The following is a 25,513-nucleotide window of genomic DNA, read 5'->3' on the forward strand; positions in this document are numbered from 1 at the left end:
ATACATTACAAATGTGGTATAGCCTATAAAGTATGCATTCTTTGACTGTAATGCTCATTGAAAAGCCATTTACCCAAAACTTGTTGTTGCTTGTAGAAAAAAAAACTCACTGACTTATTTGTTTGTTTCCGTGCCCAAATAGTAGTAAAATTTGAAAAGGAAGGAGGTGTGATGCAATAGGAAGTAGTAAACTTGAGTTTGCCCAGCCCTCCTCCTCACTGTTGGGAAGTTCAATTCATTTAGCAGAATCGATTCTTTCAGTTCAAGAAAGAGTCATCTGAGTCATCACTTCCTAGAAGTCCCTGCAAGTCCCTGCAAGTCCCTACTATTTTGTTATTTCGCAAAATAGTATGGTGCCTTGATCCTGCCATGGAAACATAACCTCACAAACGTGAGAAATAAATTCCCTATTGCAAAATGTAAAATCCCTGATTACGAGCAATCATGAGAAATTCCCAATTGTGAGATAGAAACTAAAAAATACAAGCAATAAAGTCACAATTGTGGGACAAACTCACATTTATATGAAATAGTCACAACTGTGACAGTCACAATTATGAGAAAGTCACAAATGTATTTATATATTTATATAAACTTGGAATTGCAAGAAATAAGTCTCATTCGGGATTCACTAAATTCAAAACTACAACAAATAGTCACGATTGCAATATATAAAGATTATGAGAAAGTTGAAATTGCGACATAAAATCAAAATGGCAAGAGATAAAGTCGCAATTACGAATTACGAGAAAGTCGGAATAGCGACATATAGTCGCAATTATGAGAAAGTCACAAATGTGTATATATAAATATTTGCATAAAATCGGAATTACAAGAAATTAGTCTCAATTGGGAATTATGAGAAATTCACAATTGCAATATCTAAATTCAAAACTACAACAAATAGTCACGATTGCAATATATAAAGTCACAATTATGAGAGAGTCACAAATGTGTGTGTGTGTGTGTGTGTAATATATATATTTATTTATATAAAATCGGAATTACAAAAATAAGTCAATTAGGAAGTACGAGAAAGTTACTATTGCGAGATCTCAATTCAAAACTACAACAAATAGTCACAATTGCAATATATAAAGTCACAATTACGAGAAAGTTGAAATTGCGACAAACTCAAAATGGCAAGAGATACAGTCGCAATTACGGATTACGAGAAAGTCACAATTAGCAATTATGAGTCACAAATGTATTTATATAAACTTGGAATTGCAAGAAATAAGTCTCAATTTGGAATTACGAGAAAGACGGAATAGCGACATATAGTCGCAATTATGAGAAAGTCACAAGTGTGTGTGTGTGTGTGTGTATATTTACATATAATCGGAATTACAAGAAATAAGTCTCAATTAGGAAGAACGAGAAAGTTACAATTGCAAGATCTAAATTCAAAACTACAACAAAAAGTCACAATTGCAATATATAAAGTCACAATTATTAGAAAGTCACAATTTCGAGATATAAATTTGCAATAGACCTTTTTCACATACCATTTCTGCATTATTTACCAGCGTAAATGTAGCAAACATATTTATATTAACATTTTTGAATGATGAAGAGATCATTTATAACTTTATGCTTTGTGTTTTATTCCCCTGAAAACATTTAAAAACTAAATGTTAAAGCTGCACTAAGAAATATTTTCCTTGTATAAAAAAGTTGTACTTCTTTAGAAATGAATGGTTATTTTGAAACAAATGTATAAAATCCTGAACACACATGAGATGTCATATCAGTAACCTGTTGTAAGCTGTTTTGTTTTACATGGAGAGGGTCTCTTCATGGGGGCTGCCATGATCACATGACCAGTTGAATGGTCAACGACTGGCTTAATCTCATTAACCGCTCTGTTATTGGACGCTTTAACTCATTCATTAAATTATTCATGGTTGATTGTGAATAGAGAATTTCTACATTGGTAACTGAAAACTATTGTGATTGAAATTATGCTGCATCCGTGCCCCTAGGTGTCAGTATAACTCCAAGATGACATCTAAAACAATTACACCTCTAACACAGCTGCAAGGGGGTGTCTAAAACAGTGCTGGGCAGATTACTTGCAAATTGTAATCAGATACTGATCACAAATTACATGACAAAAAATGCAATCAGTAACATAATCTCGCAGATTACACTTTTGGATAACTTTTAACCTAATTCAATTTCTTTATGTCACATGCACTGGAGTAGGTTAATAATTTTAACATAAAAGCAAAGAGAAGGACATTTACATTTATGCATTTGGCAGATGCTTTTATCCAAAGCGACTCACAGTGCACTTATTACAGGGACAATCCCCTGGAGCAACCTGGAGTTAAATGCCTTGCTCAAGGACACAATGGTGGTGGCTGTGTGGATCGAACCAATGACCTTCTGATTACCAGTTATGTGAGGAAAGAGAGGGTAATCCATTCTTAATAACTAGCAAAAAGAGCCTCAATAAAAGAGCTCCTTGTGGCATTTTTAAAAAAGTGCATTAAACATTGCACAAATTAAATAAACATTCAATCTAACAGCATAGACCGTGCTTGGCCGATTCAAAACACTTGAGACATCAAGTTAATTTTAACTGCATAAAACATTAGCAACATTACGAACAGAAATTACCATAAAATCAACATAAATCAATCATAAATGTAACAAAACTGAATGATTAGGATGATCAATTAATGATTAACAATTTAATGATGTTGCCTTGTTAATATGTAATCATGTAATCTATAAAAAGTAACTGGTCAGATTACGTGTATTTTAAAATGTAATTAATCCAATTACAAGTACTTGATTTTTTTATGTAATACAGATTACATGTAATCCATTACTACCCAGCACTGTGAGGGAGTGACAGTAAATTAGGCATCTTCTCTCTTCTTCTGTGGTAAATCCGCCGCTCTCTTGTGGAAAGTCATGGAAATTTGCTGTGGTCTCCCATTCTCCGCTATAGAAGTGTACCCCGCAACGGTTAACTTGCGCATTACAAAATCCACAAATATTAAGAAGATCTATTTCAAGAAAAGTCACAATTGTCATGACATAAATGCGCATTTATTTGTTTTATTCCATGGCTGGATCAAGGCAACATAAAATAGTGGTCAGTCACATGAGGCTGTTTCACTCAATAGTGTTGCACCTATCAAGGGATCTTCCAAAGTCCTTTTCAAGGCAAGTCAATTCACTTGGCGACCTTCTTGGTACCAGGGCAGCTATTTTCTATAGATATAAGAGGCATGAAAGTACGGCAAGACCTGATTTAGGCTACTTGAATGGGGAAACCAAAATCTATAAAATGGTTGGCCAATATTGGTTACGTAAATTGTACTTTACATCAGATCATGCAAAAAAACACAAAAAGAAAATGCAATTTACCCAGCTGGTCGAGCTAATTCACATTCTGTACTTGATTGACAGGCAATGTCTGTATCTAAAAGGTGATGGACCCTTTTACAATTCCAGGTTTTGTAATCGATTGTGGGGTAAAACTTCGATAGCGGTGAAAGGACGTCAATAGGAGACCATGGCAAATATAATTTTTGGTTACCCATTTGCTCCAACATCAAAAGTTAAAAGCCACTATTACGTTTCCACAGCTTACAAATAGAGAAGATGCCAAATTTACTGTCACTCCCTCAGCAGCGACATTAGAAACCTCGTTGTATCTGCGGTAATTTTATTTTATTTATTTTTTTAACTAATCCCAGCGAAATATAATACAAAGAATAATGTTATAAATTTGCACTAAATAATACATTTAAAAAATGCAAAAATAAAAAGTTTGCTAGATTTACGCTGCAACATGAGGTGAAATCGTCACCGTCTGTGAAAAGGGTCCTTTGGTTCTTTTACCTGTAAGGCGGGACTTACGTTTCTACATCCGCCATTTTGGTGATCAATAAGTCCCTTTTTACTATTAATCTCCGCATTTGACAAGCCCTGACCAGTAGGTGGTGATATGCATGAAAAATGCAAATTTCCAAAAAACAAAAAGGACTGAAATAAGTATCTGTTTCTTGGAGTGGTGGTGTAGTGGACTAAAGCACATAACTGGTAATCAGAAGGTTGCTGGTTCGAACCCCACAGCCACCTCCATTGTGTCCTTGAGCAAGACACTTAACTCCAGGTTGCTCTGGGGGGATTGTCCCTGTAATAAGTGCACTGTAAGTTGTTTTGTATAAAAGCGTCTGCCAAATGCATAAATGTAAATGTTCTCCAAACCTATCATATTGCTTCTAAAGACATGGATTTAACCACTGGAGTCGTATGGATTACTGTTACGCAGCCTTTGTGTGCTTTTTGGAGCTTGAAAGTTCTAGTCACCATTCACTTGCGCTGTATGGACCAACATAGCTGGAAAAACTCTTTGTGTTCTGCAGAGGAAAGAACCATAGGCTCACTCGCGAATTTTAGGTTAATTCCCAGTGGGACAAGAAAGAATCTTACCCGCGAATCAGTTCAAAAGAGATTCGTTTAAAAGACTCGTTCAAATGAACAATTCGTTTGAGAAGCGGACGTGAGTGCAATACCTTCATGCCGCCTCCTCCTTGCACAGCGAGCCGACAGTCCGCGCACTAGTCTTTAGCGTTAAGGCTTGAGTACGAGACTCTACAACCTTAATTCTGCGGTGCATGACGTTGGGCGGAATTTTTGGGATCTATTTGTAGAGCAATAGCGAGGAGACGGAGGATCCGTTGATCGCGAGCGTGCGAGAGTTGAAAGTGAAAGCGGGAGTCGATCAGACTTACTGGCGTTATGCGGTAGTGCAGTACTAGTGTCAACACACACTACAAATCATGGATAAGGGCGGATTTAGAGCGATGCTATTAACAATATCCGACAAACTCGATGAGGGCAATGTAGAAAGTTTAAAGTTTCTGTGCAGAGAAGACATCGGGAAGAAAAAGCTTGAGAAAATCAACAAGGGAATCGATCTTTTCGAGTGTCTGATTGAAAAAGCTGAAATTGGGCCTGATAACACGGAAGTTTTGCGGAGACTATTGGACGATATCGGTCAGAAAGTCTTGGTGCATATAATTGACAACTATGAGACACAAGCGACAGGGAGTCCTGCTGATATACTGGACGATAAAGAGCAAGGTTTGTTCTCTTACTGACCTGTTGCTTTTCATGTAACATTTTAGACTGTTCGCTGTCACACCTGGGTGAGATATGCATACTCGTAGCTTGAACAACTACCTCAGCCGTGAAGCTACACATTCTCTTGGGCTTCAACATTATTTCCCATCCATTGCAGGGACAAGATTGTAACTTTTAGTCATGCAAATTCTGTCAGTAACGTTGTCTTGCAACTGTTCACGTGACCGTGAAAGACAAGTGCAGTGTTCACGTCATAGAACTCTTTCTACTGCTTGACCAATAGTAAGAGTTCTATGACGTTTCGAACTCTTTCTGTCATTTTTAGTTATTCATAATGTTTTAAAGTTGGTCCTTTGCTCTGGATATGCTGTGTATGGACTATGCACTAAACAGTTTGTTTTTTGGCTAGGGGTGTAATTTGGCAGTTTCTTCATGATACGATCTTATATCGATTCTCCGATATCTGCCGCGATGTGGTTTCAGGGGCTGGTAGTCGATATTAATCGATATTTTGTGCCTTTTATTTTTACACAATCAGTTATTATAAGGGATTTTTGAGTAATTCTGTAGTCGAGTACTCTAACCTATAAAAACGAGTACCCTTCCATCCATCCATCTTAAACCGCTTATCCGAAGTCTGGTCACGGGGGCAGCAGCTCCAGCAGGGGGCCCAAACTTCCCTATCCCGAGCCACATTAACCAGTTCTGACTGTTTACCCCGAGGCGTTCCCAGGCCAGTGTGGAGATGTAATCTCTCCACCTAGTTCTGGGTCTTCCTCGAGGCCTCCGCCCAGCTGGACGTGCCTGAAACACCTCCCTAGGGAGGCGCCCAGGGGGCATCCTTACCAGATGCCCAAACCACCTCAACTGACTCCTTTCAACGCAAAGGAGCAGCGGCTCTACTCCGAGCTCCTCACGGATGACTGAGCTCCTCACCCTATCTCTAAGGGAGAAGACTGCCACCCTTCTGAGGAAGCCCATTTCGGCCGCTTGTACTCGTAACCTAGTTCTTTCGGTCTTGACCCAGCCTTCATGACCATAGGTGAGGGTAGGAACGAAAATTGACTGGTAGCTCGAGAGCTTTGCCTTCCGGCTCACGAGAAAAACGAGTACTGTCAATTAAAATGCACGTAAATAAATAAATAGAAAAAAGTAGATGAAACTACTTTACTTTTTTAAAAGTAGAGGAACACTTTGGTTCTAATAAAGTGCCCTACGTGGTCTTCTACTGTTGCAGCTCATGATCCGCCTCAAGGTTGGACATTTTGTGCATTCTGAGATGCTATTCTGCTCACTACAATTGTACAGAGCGGTTATCTGAGTTACTGTAGCCTTTCGGTCAGCTTGAACAAGTCTGGCCATTCTCCGTTGACCTCTCTCATCAACAAGGCATTTCCATCCACAGAACAGCCGCTCTTTGGATGTTTTTTGTTTGTTTGTTTTGTTTTTGGCACTATTCTCAAATTGAGTAAATTCTCAAACCAGCCCATCTGGCACCAACAATCATGCCATGGTCCAAATCACTGAGATCACATTTTTTCCCATTCTGATGGTTGATGTGAACATTAACTGAAGCTCCTGACCTGTATCCGCATGATTTTGTGCACTGCACTGCTGCCGCACGATTAGCTGATTAGATAATCGCATAAATAAATAGATGTACAGGTGTTCCATATAAAGTGCTCGGTGAGTGTATATTTGGATTTATTCACAAATGTTAACAAGAACTGTTTCAAAAAAGATAACTTCGACAAACTATGCTTTTCTTTTGGGATAAAATTAAATGAACAATATGCATTAATAAAAATGGAAAAGATACACAATAACAGGAAAAAAACATTTGCACTCACCCGGAGCTTTCATAGAAACCAGCATTAATGTAATGCTCATACATGAACCCTTGAGTATACATAAAGGCTATTGCATTTTTATAATTTCACATGTTATTATTCATAAAGGCAAGTGGTGAAAATTGGCTTTTTATAAAATTGGCTCTTCCTGTGTTAAGAGATTTCATGCTCGCATACTGGTCTGATAAACTTCCAAGTTCACGTTAAAAATTTTTTGCCATAGAAGCAGATCCTTGTCTGTTGGTTTGCATGACTCCAACAAGAACTGAATACAAATAGAGTAGAATTCAATAAGTATCAAAATATGAAAGTATTGCCTTGTAATATTACTTGGCTTTGCTTTAGAAGCACATATGCCACAATATATCTCCACAGTGCCCTCCATTGGACTCCATTGTAACATTTGGTGAGAGATTTAGAGGGAAATTCAGTGCTGTTCACAGCAGGGATATGTGGAAAGGAAAATTGATTTGCGATATTCGAGTAGTGTTTTTAGTAGCTGTTGCAGATCCGAGTACTCTAATACTCGATTACTAGTGCACATCCCAAAGTATTATAACACATGCAACCAAAATCTAATTGAGTTCTCTGAAAAGTGCAAATGCAGTATCCACATAGGAGCATCTACAACAAAATGGTACTGAAACTAATACAGAACAATACATAATTAAAAAAATAATTCACACTTGTGATCACAATGACCATCGGTATTCAAACTTAAAAACAGCTGTTAAATAAATGTACATTTTAAAAATACACATCAATGTTTATGCGTTGCATCACGTAGTTACTTATTTCATCTAGAGGTAGACCGTTATATCGATTTTACGATTAATCGGTGCCGATAGTTGCTTTTTGAAATGATTATTATCGGTAAAAATCTATGGCGATAGTTGCCGATGTTTTTTTTTTTCATCATATGTCATGTCAAAATAAGAGTACCTGGTGTGTTTCAGGCTTGTTTATATTTAAAAGTCCCGTGTTATGCACTAAATCGTAATTTATTCTGGTTATATCTGGAATTTTATTTATTAAGGATTCTTTGTCCGTGCCCGTCATTCCTTTGAGATTCTATAAATTGATTTTAAAAACTATCGGCTGATTAATCTGTTATCAGCATTTCCCACCACCTTAGTTATTGGTATCTGCATAGTCCACTTTCGGTCGACCTCTAATTTGATTGATACATTGATCCAGATCAGTGGATAGTTACACCCCTAGTTTTGTCCATGCATTTTAAGAAATTGTAACCTCACTCATATTGCCCCCTATGCAAACATTTTTCCCAGTGGTCAGTGGTCCGACGGTTGTGGAAAAGTCATGGAAATAAAAATAAAATCTCAAAAGTCATGAGAATTTTTATAATGCTTGAAGCTAGATGTTGCTCTTGATGTAACTACTTGATATAAAACTGTAAAATACAAATATCAAAATGGGCCTATCAGTAACCGATAGTCCCAATAGTAGCTATCAGCACCGATTAATCTGCAAAACCGATATATCGGTTGATCTCTAACCGTAACCAAGTGGTCTGATCATGATATTTTACACTATTGAGCTCTTGTAGAGAGTTGTCGCAAGTTTTGTTTAAATTCTAATCAAATTCAGATGTTCTGAAATATCAGCAACCTATAAGTAACCGATAGACACAATAGTAGCTATCGGCACCGATTCATCTGCAAAACCGATATTGGCACCAAAAAAAGCAAAACCGAAATATTGGTTGATCTCAAACCAAGTGGTCTGATCATGATGTTTTACACTATTGATCTCTTTAAGAGAGTTTCCACAATTGTTATTCAGATTCTTATCAAATTCAAATGTTTTATGTCTCTTTTCATTAGAAAAAATAAACGTAGCCACAGAAGTAATGGTTGAACAACTAGGAAGAAGATGGCTTCAGGTTGGAAGAAAACTTGGACTTACCACCACGAAAATGGAAGGCATAAAAGAGAAACACCGTTATGATCTAGAAGAGCAGGTGAGGGAGCTCATCACAGAGTGGATGAAGATACAGAAGGATAAAGCCAGAGTCCAGGAGCTCATCCAGGCCCTCCGAGAATGCAAACAGAACCTTACTGCAGATCTTGTGGAGAAAAAACTCCAAGAACTTGACACCCCTTGAAATCAGCTTACTTTACAGTACCTTGGGTTTTTTTTTGTCTTTAATGTCATTTTTTGAAGCTGTTGTGTTATAGACGGAGAGAGCTTTGGGGTAATAATGTGAATTTCTCTTTAAAGTTTAAATGAGATGAATTAAAATGATCTGTTTACAAATTGTCCTGAATAAATTGAGCTTGGTGCATATTTGTTAAAGGAAAATGTAGGGTACAATGTGGCCAAAGGGACCTGTCAAGGTATGGAGATTTTAGAAAATAGATGTATTTTTATTGAATATCGATGGAGCAACATACATTTTTAATAACAGTAAGTTGATTTGGTTTTTTGTCCATTTGGTGTAGATATAGGAGCAATTGTTTTAGGACAAAATTCGTCAACTTATGCAAATACTTTTGTGACAGCAAGATGTTTTTTCAGTAACAAATTAAGATGCTTTGTCATAATAACCACTTTAAAAAGGGCACACCATTTCCTGTTCATTTTAATCACATTTGGCATTTTTAAACTTCTCACATATTCTACAAACGAGTGAATATACGAATAATAAATAAAACCTTATTTCCCCCACTAAAGATAAACAGTGTGTTTTATGGGGGCTTTAGCCCCTGTAACGGAAGCTTTTTACCCAGAAAAACTTGATTTTAGTCACCTTGACCAAAACTGGAAATGGCATAATTATTTTGTATCAAAATGAATGATCATTTCAAGGATTTTCATTAGCTATATACATTTGCTCAACTTTTCGACATTGCATGCAATGACCTTGTGGATCAGGAAACATTTGCCATGCAAAGTGACAAACTTTGATGACTGGGAAAGTGCTGTCGTAGTTTTTGTTGCTCTTTTGTGTTTTGGGAAAACGTCAAATCAAAAGTGTCTTTCCTTTAGCCCCATTGTACCCTATTAGTTAATATGTATAATTTTATATTTGTAATTTTATTGCAGGACATAAAAATGAAATATATTGTCTTATTAGTAACATTAGACTCACCTTTCTTTTTACCAGTTTAACTGAACAAAATTAATTTGGACTCGTGTTTTGGACACTTGTATTTTCTGTTTCGATTGAACTGTGATTTTTGTTTTGTGACATCAGTGTTACAAAAGAATAAAAGGGATTGGAAATATTTTACAGTTTGTGTAATGCACCATGAAGTTTTAAATCCTTTTTGACCAATACTGCAATACAACAGCACTAATAAAAATATCTAAAACCATTTTACATAGGCTGGTTACCCTCTATCAAATTTAGAGCTTGGACTTTCCATTAAACTGCAGTTTCGATGAATACTCTGATTATAGCCCTGCACCAAATACTCTCAACAGTTACCCAAAACTTAAGAGTTGCCTCACAAAGGCATGTGTTCAACAAGTTTCAGCAAGAAAGCACTTGTGACTTCTCAGCTCCTCCAGCAACAATTCCTAGAGATTTCAGCATTTGTGCAGTTTGAGTCATCTCAATGGCTGTACGCTTTCGATTGAGCTTGTGCATACATGTGGATTATTAATGCATGGAATTACTAAGTATGATCATAATGTAAAAGGTTGGTACTATTCCTAATTCATAATGGTCTGATTAACTCTTTAGCTATGTTCAAGGTAGCACGTTTACATGCACAATGTTACACCAACTATTCTTAAGCCAAAGTGTGTTATGTAAATGCACAGCTTTCCTTTGTCGGTGTAAGCTCATAAATGGTTTAAGCATACAGCCGTGGCCAAAAGTATTGGCAGTGACATACATTTTGTGGTTTGCAAAGTTTGTTGCTTCAGTATTTGTAGATCATTTTCACATGTTTCTATGGTATACTGGAAATCAATGAGAAGCGTTTCATGAGTTTTAAAGGCTTTTATTGGCAAAAACATTCAATATATGCAAAGATTCAATATTTACAGTGTTGGCCCTTGTTCTTCATAACCTCTACAATTCACTCTGGCATGCTGGATATCAGCTTCTGGGCCAAATCCTGACTGATGCCGATCCATATCTTGACTTATTAGTGCTCGGAGTTGATCACAATTTGTGGTCTTCTGCTTGTCTAATCGCCTTTTGAGGATTGGCAACAGGTTCTCTATGAGATTAAGATCCGGGGAGTTGCCTGGCCACGGATCCAAAATTTCAATGTAACGATCTCTGAGCCACATAATCATTCTTGCCTTGCCTTGTGACATAGTGCTCCATCATGCTGGAAAATGCACGGATCACCCAATTGTTCCTGGATTGTTTGGAGAAGTTGCTCATGCAGGATGTTTTGATACCATTCTTTATTCATGGCAGTGTTTTTGGGCAGAATTGTGAGAGACCCCACTCCCTTGGATGAAAAGCAACCCCACACATGGATGGTCTCAGGATGCTTCACTGTTGGCCCTACACAGGACTCATGGTAGCGTTTACCTTTTCTTCCCCGGACTATCGATTTTCCAGATGTCCCAAACATTTCACCAACGAAAGTAACTTTGCACAAGTTTTCTGCTGTCCAATCCTTGTACTTGGGGTACCTTGCAGTGGTGGCTCAGTGGTTGAGGCTCAGGGTTACTGACCAGAAGGTCGGGGGTTCAAGCCCCAGCACCACCAAGATGCCACTGTTGGGCCCTTGAGCAAGGCACTTAACTCCAGGTTGCTCTGGGGGGGTTGTCCCTGTAATAAGTGCATGGTAAGTCGCTTTGGATAAAAGCATCTGCCAAATGCATAAATGTACTTCCTGCATAATTGCAGTCTGTCCTTGATGTTTTTCTTGGAGAGAAGTGGCTTCTTTGCTGCCCTTCTTGACACCAGGCCATTGTCCAAAAGTCTCCTCACTGTGCGTGCAGATGCACTCACCCCAACCTGCTGCCAATATTGAGCAAGCTCTGCAATGGTGGTGAGATTACGTAGCTGACTCCTCAGGAGGAGACGGTCCTGGCGCTTGCTGGACACTCTGGGACATCCTGAAGCCTTCTTCGCTGCAGTTGAACCTCTCTCCTTGAAGTCCTTGATGATCCAGTAAATGGTTCTTTCAGGTGCAATATTCTTTGCAGCAATTTCCTTGCATGTGAGGCCATTTTGATGCAAAGTGATGATGGCTGCACGGCTTTCTTTAGAGGTAATCATTTCTAACAAGAACACAATGATTGGAAGCACTTCTTCCCTCCTTTTATAGCAATCCGTCTGCTCTTATAATCCACTCAGAATGATAGAGTGATTTCACCTGACTAGTACTCCTTCACACTTTCCCAGGTGCTGCTGATATGATTAGTGAAATGATGTTAGCTGGCCATTTTGTGCCAGAGCCAAAAAACATTGAAATTTGGGTTTTTGTGATAAAGTAAATTTTTTGGCAAATTAAGCTTTTTGCAATTATTTAAAATGCATCAGATCACTCTGCACAACAACATCACAACAACTGAAGAATAAAACTTTGCAAATTTATGTCACTGCCAATACTTTTGGCTACGACTGATCGGCACTCCTCGATTTTTCCCATTACTCGACTTTGTGCTGCATAGAAACTTTTAAGTTGTTCTTTCATGCTTAAGCAATGCTTGTAAGAGTCTTGCACATGTATCATGAGCCCTTTTGACATTTGAAAAGGTTTTTGTTTCCTGGGTATACTAACATTTAAGAGGCCGGGGAGATGATCAATGAGTGAGTTGGCCAAATGTTTGTGAAAAATACTGAAAAGGAAGTACTTTGGAAATACTAAGGACACGTGACTGTATATAAAGTCTGGCATCAACTCACAAACTTTATCTAAAACTAACGAAGCATTTTTGAGCAGGCAGCTAACCTCATGATTTCTACAAGCTGTAGAATTGAAAATAAAACCAATATTTCTGGAAATTTAGGAAATGTATTAAGGGGCCCTAGTTTGTTAAAAGAAAATTCAATTAATTTCTATTCTTTTTAGTTCTTTATTTCTTCAATAATGTGCAGGATATTAATTATCGATAGGCCTGTCTATATAAAAAAGTTTCACTAGTGAAAATGCAAACTTTTTGATATCAGGTTTGCATTAGTAAAAATTTTAATTCTTGATGTTAAAATGACATCATTACTCACGGAAATACCCACTCTTGATGTCAAAAATGGAATAGCAAAAGCCGAAATTTTTAATCTCTCTCGCTGCTTTTTCAATAGTAGAATTTCACAATGATCTGTCATTTATTCCTGTTCAAAACACAATTAAAGATACATAGGCTATACTTTATTTCTTACTAGTTGAAATTCCAAACACACATCAATTTCTTTCTTACTAGTAAAAATTAAAAATCAAAATGTATATCAGTAATTGTTTCTAGTGTAAATGTCCATTCCTGTTATCAACTATTTAATTGCAACTAGTAAAAATGCTAAATGCTAAAATTTCATTTTTTAAAATCAAGAATGGGTATTTCCATGAGTGCTGATGCCCTTTTTGAGAATTAACTTTTCAGTAAAGATTACATTTTTTATTAGTGCAAATGTAATTAATGATGTCAAGAATGATCATTTTTACTACTGAAAATGTAATTATACAGTTGAAGTCAGAAGTTTGCATACACCTTAGCCAAATAGATTTAAAATGACATTTAATCAAGCAAAGCAACCCCACAACATGATGCTGCCACCCCCATGCTTCACGGTTGGTGGACTTACAAGCCTTACACCCTTTTTCCTCAAAAACTGAACTGTTTGGCCATAATGACCATCGTTCTGTTTGGTTTCATCAGACGAGAGATGATCTTTGTCACAATGTGCACTTGCAATCTGTAGTCTGGCTTTGTTTATGGTGGTTTTGGAGCAGTGGCTTCTTCCTTGCTGAGCAGTCTTTCAGGTTATGTCGATATAGGACTCATTTTACTGTGGATATAGATACTTGTCTACCTGTTTCCTCCAGCATCTTCACAAGGTCCTTTGCTGTTGTTCTGGGATTGATTTGCACTTTTGGCACCAAACTACATTAATCTCTAGGATACAGAATGTGTCTCATTTCTGAGCATTATGATGGCTGCATTATGATGGCTGCATGATCTCATGGTGTATATACATGCATACTATTTTTTGTACATGGTACCTTCAGGTGTTTGAAAATTGCTCCAAAGGATGAACTAGACTTGTGGAGGTCCAAAACAAATTTTCTGAGGTCTTTGCTGATTTTATTAGATTTTCCCATGATGTCAAGCAAAGAGGCAGAGTTTAAAGGTAGGCCTTAAAATACATCCACAGGTACACTCTTCCTATCAGAAGCTAATTGTCTAAAGGCTTAACATAATCTTCTGGAATTTTCCAAGCTGCTTAAAGACACAGTTAACTTGGTGTATGTAAACTTCTGACCCACTGCAATTGTGATATAGTCAATTAAAAGTGAAACAATCTGTCATACACAAAGTAGATGTCCTGAACGACTGGCCAAACTTATAGTTTGCAAATATTAAATATATGGAGTGGTTAAAAAATTTGTTTTAATGACTTTAACCTAGTTTAATGTAAACGTCTGTGTTCAACTGTAGATCTATTATTCATATCCTAACTGCATGTGATTAAATGTTGAAAAGGCTTGTGATATCACATGTTTGTTTACATTTTTCCATCAAAAGCAGAGAATTGCAAGCAACCACTCTTTTCTCGGCAGAATTTATTTGATAAACGCATTTTGTTATCAGCTTATTGGTGTGCATGTAAACACTCATTTCATGTCACTCAATTTCTATGCAGTTGCATAATGACAACTTAAGTCTTATTTCAAACCCATATGACATTCTTTCCTCCCTAGAACACAAAAGGAGACGTTAGGCAGAATCTTAACCTCAGTCACCATTCATTTTCATTGTATTTAGAAAATAGGCAAAAGAAAGTGCATGGTGACTGAGGCTAACATTCCGCCTAACATCTCCGTTTGTGTTCCATGGAACCAAGTCATTTAGGGACAATGAGGGTGAGTAAATAATCCCTTCAAGAAGCCATACACAGACTACATATACAATTTTAATAAATGGGCGTTACTAAACCAAACCTTTGCAACATGTCTTGGTTGAAATTGCTAAATTGCCACTATACAAACAAAATAGAATAACGTATCATTCATATTAATTAGAATTTTATTTTTAACATTGATTAGTATTGGCTGTTATGGAAGTTTCATGAAAAACAATGTTCACAGTGGGGCATATCGGAGGCCCATTATACCACTCAAACACACCTCGACAAGCCAACTCAAGTCTTGCCCTCTTTCTGTCAACACACATCGTAGTAGAAGCTTTTCCTGCTCTCCACGTAAAATCAAAAGATAAATTAAAAAAGTAAAACAGTCCCACCAAATAGATTTAATAATCTCCTCCCTGGAATTCCCGTCACAAGATTCCAAAGGGTGATTATGAGCATCTACCCGGTGATACTTTTGTACAAATCCATATATCTTTGGAGGAAACATAAAGGTAAATATGAAACATAGGAACATTGTTAGCATTAGGAAGAATCCCTACAGCAATCTAAAATATAACACAAAATATATGAACAAACTAACATGCTTCTCATGAACGATTTGCAAAAATGGGAAATATTAAATAATAGGACTCCGATTATGAAAGGCCATTGCTAGTTTTCCAAACCAAATTCAACAGTGGCGTATTTAAACTGTACATGTTGTCCTTTGAACAAAACGCTAGCATGATCTATGCTGTCCATTCAATCCTGTAATATAACAACAACAGATCTGCTGTCTGGCGTTTTCAAATAAAGGCACTCTTTTTATTAAGCCCAAGGACAAAAGGGAAACTAACAATTCTTCTTAAAGTTCTCTAGTTTGACAGCAGAAACTGTGCACTCCTGTCTGTTATTCCTGCGTTATTCTTGCGCCTTGTGGCATCCAATCCGTCATGCAGTTGTGGCTGTTGTCAACACAATTGCCAACGTTCCGTATGATGCCATGTAGAAGGTGGGGGTCTCGTCTGGGACAGAGCGGGTTATCATGATGCGATGACTTGGACGTAGTTAGCAGGGTAAAGGCCCACCTCTCCACTGTGAAGCTGCCCTTTGCACCAGCCCTGCTCGTCCTCCTCGCCAAGCTTCATTAACTCTTCACCTGTAGGGAAAAATACAGAAATATGCATTCATAATACAACATTTAAGCCACTTCTTACATGACTACTTACCAGATAAACAAATAAATGCACCGAAATAATGGTTTGAGTTGAATCTATCACAAACTCCACAAATTCAACCTTTGGTTTACATCAGATTCTGTAAGGTGTTTAAATGTGAAAATGAAGGTCTGACTGCTCATTATATGGCTTATTGCACAAATACTTGAGTTGATTTTATTGGCTTATTTGTAGAGATCACAGAGTGATACTAGAAGTAGAAAAGATCCCATTATACCCGGCTGTGCGGTCGTTATTTAGAAAATCGAATTGGCCTTGTTTATACTGTGGGCTTGCATAGCTACTTCTATTGCTAACAGTCGACTGGTTTAACGTTTGTAAATGACTCAACACATCGTGCAACACCTGTGGTCTTTGCCGTTTCTGGCAAGTTTAATGCTGCATTGACAGAGAGTTTGTAATCGGAGAGAATGTCCACAAAAGTAGAGATGATGCAAACAAAGGTGTGGGGAAAAAAAAACATCTCCATTAATATATTTGTGCAGATTGCATTGTCATGAATGGCGGGAAAACAGTCAGCAGTATTTTTGTCAGCTATAGGGGGACTCCCATTAGTTTCAGAACCTGGACGGTTCACTAGAATTTAGCTTGTATGAAAACACAAATTAACTACTAATAATCTCAATGTCCACAGTGCAGGCAGTGCGGGGTGTTTATAACAAGCTTAGCGAACACAAAGCGTTCTAGGTTAACGTTGTCTTTTTTTTATTTTTGGTCATTTTTATCCTCTTTTCTCCCAGTTTGGAATGCCCAATTCCCACTACTTAGTAGGGTCTCATGGTGGCGCAGTTACTAACCTCAATCCGGTGGCGGAGGACAAGTCTGAATTGCCTCCGCTTCTGAGACTGTCAATCTGCACATCTTATCACGTTGTACATGACACCACAGAGGCTCTGCATGTGGAGGCTCATGCTAATCTCCGCGATCCATGCACAACTTACCATGTGCCCCATTGAGAGCGAGAACCCCTAATCGTGACCACGAGGAGGTTACCCCATGTGACTCTACCCTCCCTAGCAACCGGGCCGATTTGGTAGCTTAGGAGACCTGGCTGGAGTCACTCAGCACACCTTGGATTTGAACTCTGGACTCTAGTGGTGGTAGTCAGCGTCAATACTCGCCGAGCTACCAAGGCCCCCACTTTGTTGTCATTTTAACTAAATTCCAAATATATACATATCCACAGTTTTCCTGGCTAACCACTGGGCGGCACCACAATGAGTCTGAACGACTGTTTTCTGGTTACAGTTTCCATAAGCAGCAATGTGGCAGAGTTCGGAATTGCATACTACCATACTATTTACTATTTCTGCCATAGAGAGATATGGCAGATCTAATACGAGTATGTGGTAGTATCCAATTCCGAACTCAGCCAGTATCTACTAAAACCAGAGGGAGAACAACCATATTAAGTGTTATTTGGAATATAAAAGAGTCCAGGCTCATCTAGTACAATTGTTTGCGGTCATAATAACTTGAATTATTTAATGTTATCAATGTAAGTAACTTCAGGCGATCGCTTCATGTCATCTATCCACTCATGAGGCACAGTCAAAATACAAATACTAGGGGAAGGGTTGACAGTCTTTGGGTTTATTTGAGTGCTCAAATAAAAACTCACAAAAAGGTTCCTGGAATGGCCACCAGGGGTCACATGTGGCATAACTCATAACACGTTGTGTTCAGATGAGCTGACTGACACAAATTTAGCTGTTTCTTGAGAAAAAAAATAACTTGAGGAAAGACGGCTAATAACCAGAATTAACACAAAAATATAATTCAAAATCCCTTCAGGGTGAGTCTGAGTAAAACTTGGGACAACAAACACAACACATCTAATTAGATCATTCCGGCATTCCCATCTACAACTATCCACCGCAATGAAAGATTCCAGTGAAGATTCCATTTACCATTCCAATTTGCACCCTTAAAAGGGATAGTTCACTCAAAAATAAACATTCTCTTATCATTAACTCACCCTCATGCCATCCCTTCAGCGTAGTCCATACAATGCAAGTGAATGGTGACCAAAACGTTCAAGATACAAAAAGCATTTAAGGCTGAATAAAAGTAATCTATAAGACTCCAGTGTTTTTAATCCATGTCTTCTGAAGTGATATATTATATGATAGGAGGGTATGAGAAACAGATCAATATTTAAGTCCTTTTTACTATCAATCTCCAATTTCACTTTCACATTCTTCTTTTGTTTTTAGCAATTCACATTCTTCGTGTATATCACCACCTACTGGGCATGGAGGAGAATTTATAGTAAAAAAAAAGGACTTTAAAATTGATCTGTTTCTCACCCACAGCTATCATATCATTTAATGATGTATGGATTACTTTTATGCTGCCTTTATGTGCTTTTGTAGCTTCAATGTTTTGGTCACCATTCACTTGCATTGTAAGGACCTACAGAACTGAAATATTCTTCTAAAAATCTTTATGTTCTGCAGAGGAAAGAAAGTCATACACATCTGGGATGGCATGAGGGTGAGTAAATTATGAATTTAAATTTTTGGGTGAACTATTCCTTTAACAGGAATCTGCACTACAGACACCCACAAATCTTGCTCAGGGGGTTTCAAAGTGGTGCCTGGGGTCCCTCAGGAGGGAGAGGGGGGATTAGGTGTAAGGGGGTGCTAGGGGGTTCTAGGGCACCCCCTTACACCCAAGGCAAATAAAATTATACAAAAAAGTTTGACATTCCTCATTTTGACGTTATTACAGTTTTGTTCTGCTTTCTAAATTTATGGGATTAATAATGATCATTTTATACCATTGACACCCCTAGAAATAAAATACAAATTTCTGGATATATTTTTGTAAAAAAAAAAAATATTTCTTGAAACTTTAGCTGTCACCTCTAGTTTGCACAATGGAGGTTGTAAGGCTGTTTTTCTCAGTAAAGCTCCTTTGGAATAATATTTATAGTGAAAGTGCTTTATAAATGCATCTGAAAAATTCTGAAGGCTTAAATACAATAAGGTGGTAAGCAAAGAAACAAAAATGCTATAACCTAAATACAATTTTTAAATTTTTTTATATCCATCCATCTAAAATAGGGGTCCCTCACAATGGGATCATCATATTTAGGGGTCTTAGGCATCAAAGCTGGAAAAACACCTCATCTAGCTAATACCAAAGATATTTAGCATTAGAGTCACCCATGTCTCATAGACTCAGACTACGCTGGATCCAAACCACCTCTAAATCAATCAAAAGGAAGGGCGCTGCTCTAATAGTGTTCTTACTGATGCCTGTTTAGTGAGCTTTGGGAAATGTTTGTCACTTTATGTTATAGTGAACATCAGATTATTCTATCAGTCGGACAGCATTTCTCTTGATGACATGTAAACTTGTATCAACATTTTCTTTTAATTTTTTTTACTATTTGCCCATTTTATTTTGCATTCTTGAACGAGCTAGCACAGCCACAATGAATCAAAAACTGCAGTAGTGGGGCAACAAGTAAAATGAGTAAGTCTGTGTTTTGTGACAGTTCACTGGTAGTTGCTAATACAGTCAAACAGTTCTAATCGATTTGAAAGGCCAAGACTTTCAGGATTTGAACCATGCTGTCCAAAACAGGAAACTACAAAAGAACACACAATGCTTAAAGGGAAAGTTCACCCAAAAATGAAAATTCTCTCATCATTTACTCACCTTCATGCCTTCCCAGATGTGTATGACTTTTCCTCTTCTGAAGAACACAAATATAGATTTTTAGAAGAATATTTCAGCTCTGTAGGACCTCACAATGCAAGTGAATGATGGCAAAACTTTGAAGGTCCAAAAAGCACATAAAGGCTGCATAAAATTTATCCATACGACTCCAGTGGTTTAATCCATGTCTTCTGAAGTGATCCAACCAGCTTTGGGTGAGAACGGACCAAAATATAATTCCTTTTTCACTGTACATCTTGCCATTGCAGTCTCTAGGCACAATCATGATTCCAAGCTTGATTACACTTCCTAGTGCTTGATGCATGCGCAGAGTGCTAGATGGCATAATAGGAAGTGTGCATGTAATCAAGCTTTATATCACGATCGACAAGGACACTGCAGTCAAGATGTACAGTGAAAAAATTATAATATTTTGGTCTGTTCTCACCCAAAACCAATTGGATTGCTTCAGATGACATGAATTTAACCACTGGAGTCATATGGATTACTTTTATGATGCCATGCATGCTTTTTGGAGCTGCAAAGATCTGGTCACCATTCACTTGCATTGTATGGACCTACAGAGCTGAAATACTCTTCTGAAGTGTTGTGCAGAAGAATTCATACACATCAGGGATGGCATGAGGGTGAGTAAACGGTGAGAATTTTCAACTTTGTGTGAACACAAATCTAAATTCGGTCATCATTCACTCATACTCATGTTGCTTCCAAACCTGTAAGACTTACTTTCTTCCTTGGAACACAAGAGGAAATTGCAGGCAGTATGTTACTCTCAGTCACCATTCACTTTCATAGCATCTTTTTTTTTCTCTCTCCATACAATGAAAGTTAATGGTGACTGATGCTAACATAATGCCTGCCATTTCCTCTTGTGTTACATGGATGCCATATGAGTCCAGAAACAAAATGAGGGTGAGTAAATGATGACAGAATTGTATATTTATGGATCTCAAGTTTCATGGGTTTTGTCTAGCTCGACGTTTCAAACAAAACCATGTTTTGTGTGTCCTTTTAGTGCTGTGGTTTCCACGCTTTATCACACATGCACGCATGCTCCGATTCATAAACCCCAGTTCATTTCAGTCCGTTTCTCACTGCACTATTATCCACAAAAAGGCATTTAAAAAGAAAAGTACGAGTAATAAAAGGGTTTTATGAATCCATAGACTCTGCAAGCCACAACTGTGCTCAAACTCAGCCGGCCGTGTGTGTGCATGTTCATGTTTGTGTGTGGCATTAATAAGCATTAGTATGGATTAATACCTGCTTTAAAGCTCAGCTCATCAGCCTCCTGCCCTGTGTAATCATACAGCGCTCTAACACGAACCCCGACTACCTTCTCTTCCTCGTCCACCCCATTGGCTGCAATGTATTTCTTGGGGCTTTCTTCATCTGACCAGTCCGAGGAGTAGTCTTTACCCGCCCTGTTTGGACAGAAGAAAAACAAGCACATGAGGAATGATTTTAATAGTAGGTGGACGATTTTACGCTGAAAAATCAATTGGAAAATATGGTGGTTTGTGATGATTGGTTCATCTCACAATTGAACATTAATAAAATGCATTTAAAAGGATTTAATACATTTAATCCTTCAAATAATTTCAAAAATAAAAAAGTGAGCACAGTAATGCACTTACAATGGTCCAATAACCGATATAGGTAACAGAAAGTACCTTTACCTGTAAACACCGCAGCTTCCTGTTGAATGCACAGTAGAGTAATGATGCTTTGGGTGCTATTCTTTACACACCTACCAGATGGCGCCATAAATCGCCATCTTTAATATTAAACAATATTATTAATGGATAGTTCACACAAAAATGAAAATTCTCACATTATTTACTCACCCTCATGATATCCCAGGTGTTTATGACTTTTTATTCACCAGAACACATATGAGGAAAAATTGAAAAATATCTCAGCTCAGTTGGTCCTTAAAATGCAAGTGGATGGTGATCCGACTTTAGAAGCTCCAAAAATCACAGAGTCAGCATAAACGTCATCGATGCTTTTGGTGTGAAAACGTTCAATATTTAAGTACTTTTTAACTACCGGTATAATCCAACGCTTCCAGTATGCTTCACGAGAGGGCGGAGTTCACACGGTCTCTCGTGTGAGGTATTCACGCTGCCATGACGCAGACAGAATCTCACGTTCTCCACTCGGTTGAGACATTCAGGATAAGCACAGAAATGCACCATTGTGAGTAAAGAAACAGATAAATACAGATCTAAACCAAAACCAACAAAGCTACTGTCCAGCGTTCCTCCTTCTCACTTGTAAACAGCGCTGCTCTTCCATGTGTCGCATGTGCCTCAGTTCTCGTGTCTCACATGTGCCAACATGATTACGTCGCACGGGCATACTGCTCCTAACCTGAAGCGATGATTTAGAGTTAAAAAAGTACTTAAATATTTATCTTTTTCGCACCAAAAGCAATCGTGTCGCTTTAGAAGACATTAATTTAGCAGCTGGCGCAGAGTTATTTTTCTAATTTTCTTCAAATGTGTTCTGCTGAAGAAAGTCATATACACCTGGGAGTAAATAATAAGAGAATTGTAATTTTTGGGTGAACTATCCCTTTTAATGAAAAGTAGAAAAGTTTAAATATTGGTTAGAAACGATGGGTAAAAATTGTGTGCATTATTGAAAGTTGCCAGGTTTACTGGCTTTGCATAGTCATGACATGAGTTGAAAGATTAGAGATAACTTTGCACAGACAAAGCAAGCTATTTTGTTAAACCATGTTCATGGTAACACTTGTAGCTATACTTTCAAAACAGTGTGCATTGTAACATTTATCTGGATGTAATGCCTTTCTACCCCATATACAGTGTGTCTATAGTAAGTGCATTATTAACACAATTCTTGTTTATTTTTACAAACTGAGGGGCGGTCGAAATTGTCTGTAGTAATTGACAGCATGCCGCGGGCAAATGCTGTTGATGGAGCTTGTAATGAATCCTTTAATATCTACAACAAAAAAACAAATAGTGTATAGCAGTGCTAGCAATCAGGATATGTATTGATTTTCACAGAGGATGACAAAAGCAAATCTACAACAAGCAAATATGAAATGTGGCCGTGAGAAACTTGATTTGAGCATAACGCACGGAACAATTTTCAGCCTGAAAAGTGTCCATCAAAAGTTGTATTGCTAAATGATTAGCTTCTGTAAAGGGATCTCTCACAATATTAAAATAAACTGCTACAAAACAAGTCAAATATATTGACTGCATTCTTTTGATTTCTCTTTACAGAAACAAAACTACAAATTGTAAAATGCTGATAGATCTGGAGAACAGATTTGGTCTCGAAGACCAAAGTTAGCTCTGTTCCAAAACCTAGTAGAGCTGCCTTGCTATCTACTACCTAGATAGGGAGCTGCCTTGTAAGGAACTAAAATGTAACATCAAAATGACTGATTTGACTTTCTACATAAGCAGCAAATCCAAATAGCCCTCCATATGTGATGCTCATGGGAGATTTGAGCTTAGCATTTTGCTAAGCTAATGTGCTAATAAGGAAAATAAGCAAATGTGTTGCTATGTGACACTATAATAAGCGTAGAAAAGTACATAGCAAACACAGATTCTGGTTAAAATAGTCAATTTTAATAAGATTATACTATTTTATTTTATTGAATGCTTTTGGCATTTAAATTAAATTATACGTATATTTAGAATCAACATTTCTCTCTATTCTTGGATGATTTGATTGTGCGTCTGCCTTTTCTGCCATGTCTAAAATTACTTAAAGGGATAGTTGATAAAAACAAATGCTAATTCGTTCCATATTTGCTCACTCTTGTGTTGTTTCAAACCTGTATGACTTTCTTTAACCTCAGTCTGAGGCAGATTGACCCTGCGTCCATACTTCCCTACTATATAGTATGCCAAAAACAGTATGCTAGTGGAGTAGTATGTCCGAATCCATAATATTCATAAGACTGCAAGCGTGAAATGCCAGGATCACCAGCATCGGCAGTGGAAACGCTTGATTTAAAGCAATTGGCGGAGAACCGCGGGGGAAGTGCTGTATACACAAAGTACGTTGCTCATGGTGCTTAAATGGCACTTCTTTAACCAAAACATAACATTTAAAGTCACATGTTCTGGTCACGGGACCATGCGTACATTCCCGGATGTATACTGACTCTTGAATACCTAAAAAGCGTACCATTTTACCGGCCGAGAAGTGCGTTTCTCAACAAATACAGTAGATACTGTGACAGTACATGGTTTTGGACGCAGGTTGAGGCTAACATTCTGCCTAATATCTCCTTTAGTGAAAGTCATACGGGTTTGGAACACCATGAGGGTGAGTAAATGTTGATATGATTTTCTTTTTTTGGGTGAACTATCCCTTTAAAATGCTAGGTAACCAGCACACTGTTTTATAACAGAGCTGTTGTGGGTCCCCACGGAGAGAGAGAGGAGGTCAATAAAGTGTGCGTGCACTGACATTCTCGGTACAAAGCCACTGGGGCTCTCGTAATAGCCAACTGCCTCATACCACCTGTGGGTTTAAGAGTCAACAGAGAGCAGACTAATAAGCAGGAAGCTGCAGAAGCCCACATTTATTACTGCAATTTTACAGGTATTCTCCTGTGTGCCTGCGTTCCCTGAGAGAGATTAACAAACACTGCACAAATATACGAAACTGGTGTCATTTGTGTCCCTCATTGCCATGTGTGTAAAAAATGACTTTAGCTCATTTAAATATAGTTAAAAGAATTTTACAAATAAATGGCTGTTGCCCAACTTTTACAATATATGTTAAATCTAGACTTTTTGTCGAAATACATCATCAAAATCTCAATTTTAAACGTTGTTTTCTTCATCTTTTGTTACGAGGGTGCCTTATTTGGCCTATGTTTCCAAATTCTCCTCCAAAATGTACAGGTGAAACTCGAAAAATTAGAATATCGTGCAAAAGTTCATTAATTTCAGTAATTCAACTTAAAAGGTGAAACTAATATATTATATAGACTCATTACAAGCAAAGTAAGATATTTCAAGCCTTTATTTGATATAATTTTGATGATTATGGCTTACAGCTTATGAAAACCCCAAATTCAGAATCTCAGAAAATTAGAATATTACATGAAATCAATAAAAAAAAGGATTTTAAATACAGAAATGTCGGCCCTCTGAAAAGTATAATCATGCATATGTACTCAGTACTTGGTTTGGGCCCCTTTTGCATTAATTACTGCCTCAATGCGGCGTGGCATGGATGCTATCAGCCTGTGGCACTGCTGAGGTGTTATGGAAGACCAAGATGCTTCAATAGCGGCCTTCAGCTCTTCTGCATTGTTTGGTCTCATGTCTCTCATCTTTCTCTTAGTAATGCCCCATAGATTCTCTATGGGGTTCAGGTCAGGCAAGATTGCTGGCCAATCAAGCACAGTAATACCATGGTCATTGAACCAGGTTTTGGTACTTTTGGCAGTGTGGGCAGGTGCCAAGTCCTGCTGGAAAATGAAGTCAGCATCTCCATAAAGCTTGTCTGCTGAAGGAAGCATGAAGTGCTCTAAAATGTCCCGGTAGACGGCTGCGTTGACTCTGGACTTAATAAAGCACAGTGGACCAACACCAGCCGATGACATGGCTCCCCAAACC

General features: G+C 37.8%; 2 protein-coding genes across 9 annotated transcripts in view; one reads left to right on the plus strand and one right to left on the minus strand.

Moving 5' to 3' along the window:
- Positions 1–4,528: 4,528 nt before the first annotated feature.
- fadd (Fas (tnfrsf6)-associated via death domain) lies at positions 4,529–10,291 on the plus strand. Its single transcript, XM_052127197.1, has 2 exons — positions 4,529–5,109; positions 8,804–10,291. The coding sequence occupies exons 1-2, from the start codon at positions 4,806–4,808 to the stop codon at positions 9,082–9,084; spliced, it is 585 nt and encodes a 194-aa protein (XP_051983157.1). The 5' UTR covers positions 4,529–4,805; the 3' UTR covers positions 9,085–10,291.
- Positions 10,292–14,668: 4,377 nt separating this feature from the next.
- Positions 14,669–25,513, minus strand: part of LOC127646116 (protein kinase C and casein kinase II substrate protein 3-like) — a 55,910-nt gene continuing 45,065 nt past the window's right edge. For 6 of the 8 annotated variants that reach the window (XM_052129582.1, XM_052129577.1, XM_052129569.1 and 3 more), the window contains 2 exons: positions 21,153–21,313; positions 14,669–16,120 (listed from right to left, as the gene is read on the minus strand). In XM_052129582.1, coding sequence (XP_051985542.1) covers positions 16,005–16,120; positions 21,153–21,313 — 277 coding nt within the window. In that variant the 3' untranslated portion in view covers positions 14,669–16,004. The remainder of the gene's footprint in view (positions 16,121–21,152; positions 21,314–25,513) is intronic. The other 2 variants (XM_052129623.1, XM_052129614.1) reach the window with 2 other exon arrangements.

Source organism: Xyrauchen texanus, chromosome 1 (genome assembly GCF_025860055.1).
Source record: "Xyrauchen texanus isolate HMW12.3.18 chromosome 1, RBS_HiC_50CHRs, whole genome shotgun sequence".
NCBI lineage: Eukaryota > Metazoa > Chordata > Actinopteri > Cypriniformes > Catostomidae > Xyrauchen > Xyrauchen texanus.

What these genes read in the sequence shown, in the direction of transcription:
- fadd (XM_052127197.1), top strand. Translation starts at nt 4,806, where the DNA reads ATGGATAAGGGCGGATTTAGAGCGATGCTATTAACAATATCCGACAAA. An exon ending in ACTGGACGATAAAGAGCAAG is followed by an intron (nt 5,110 to 8,803) that starts GTTTGTTCTCTT and finishes TCTTTTCATTAG; the next exon opens with AAAAAATAAACGTAGCCACA.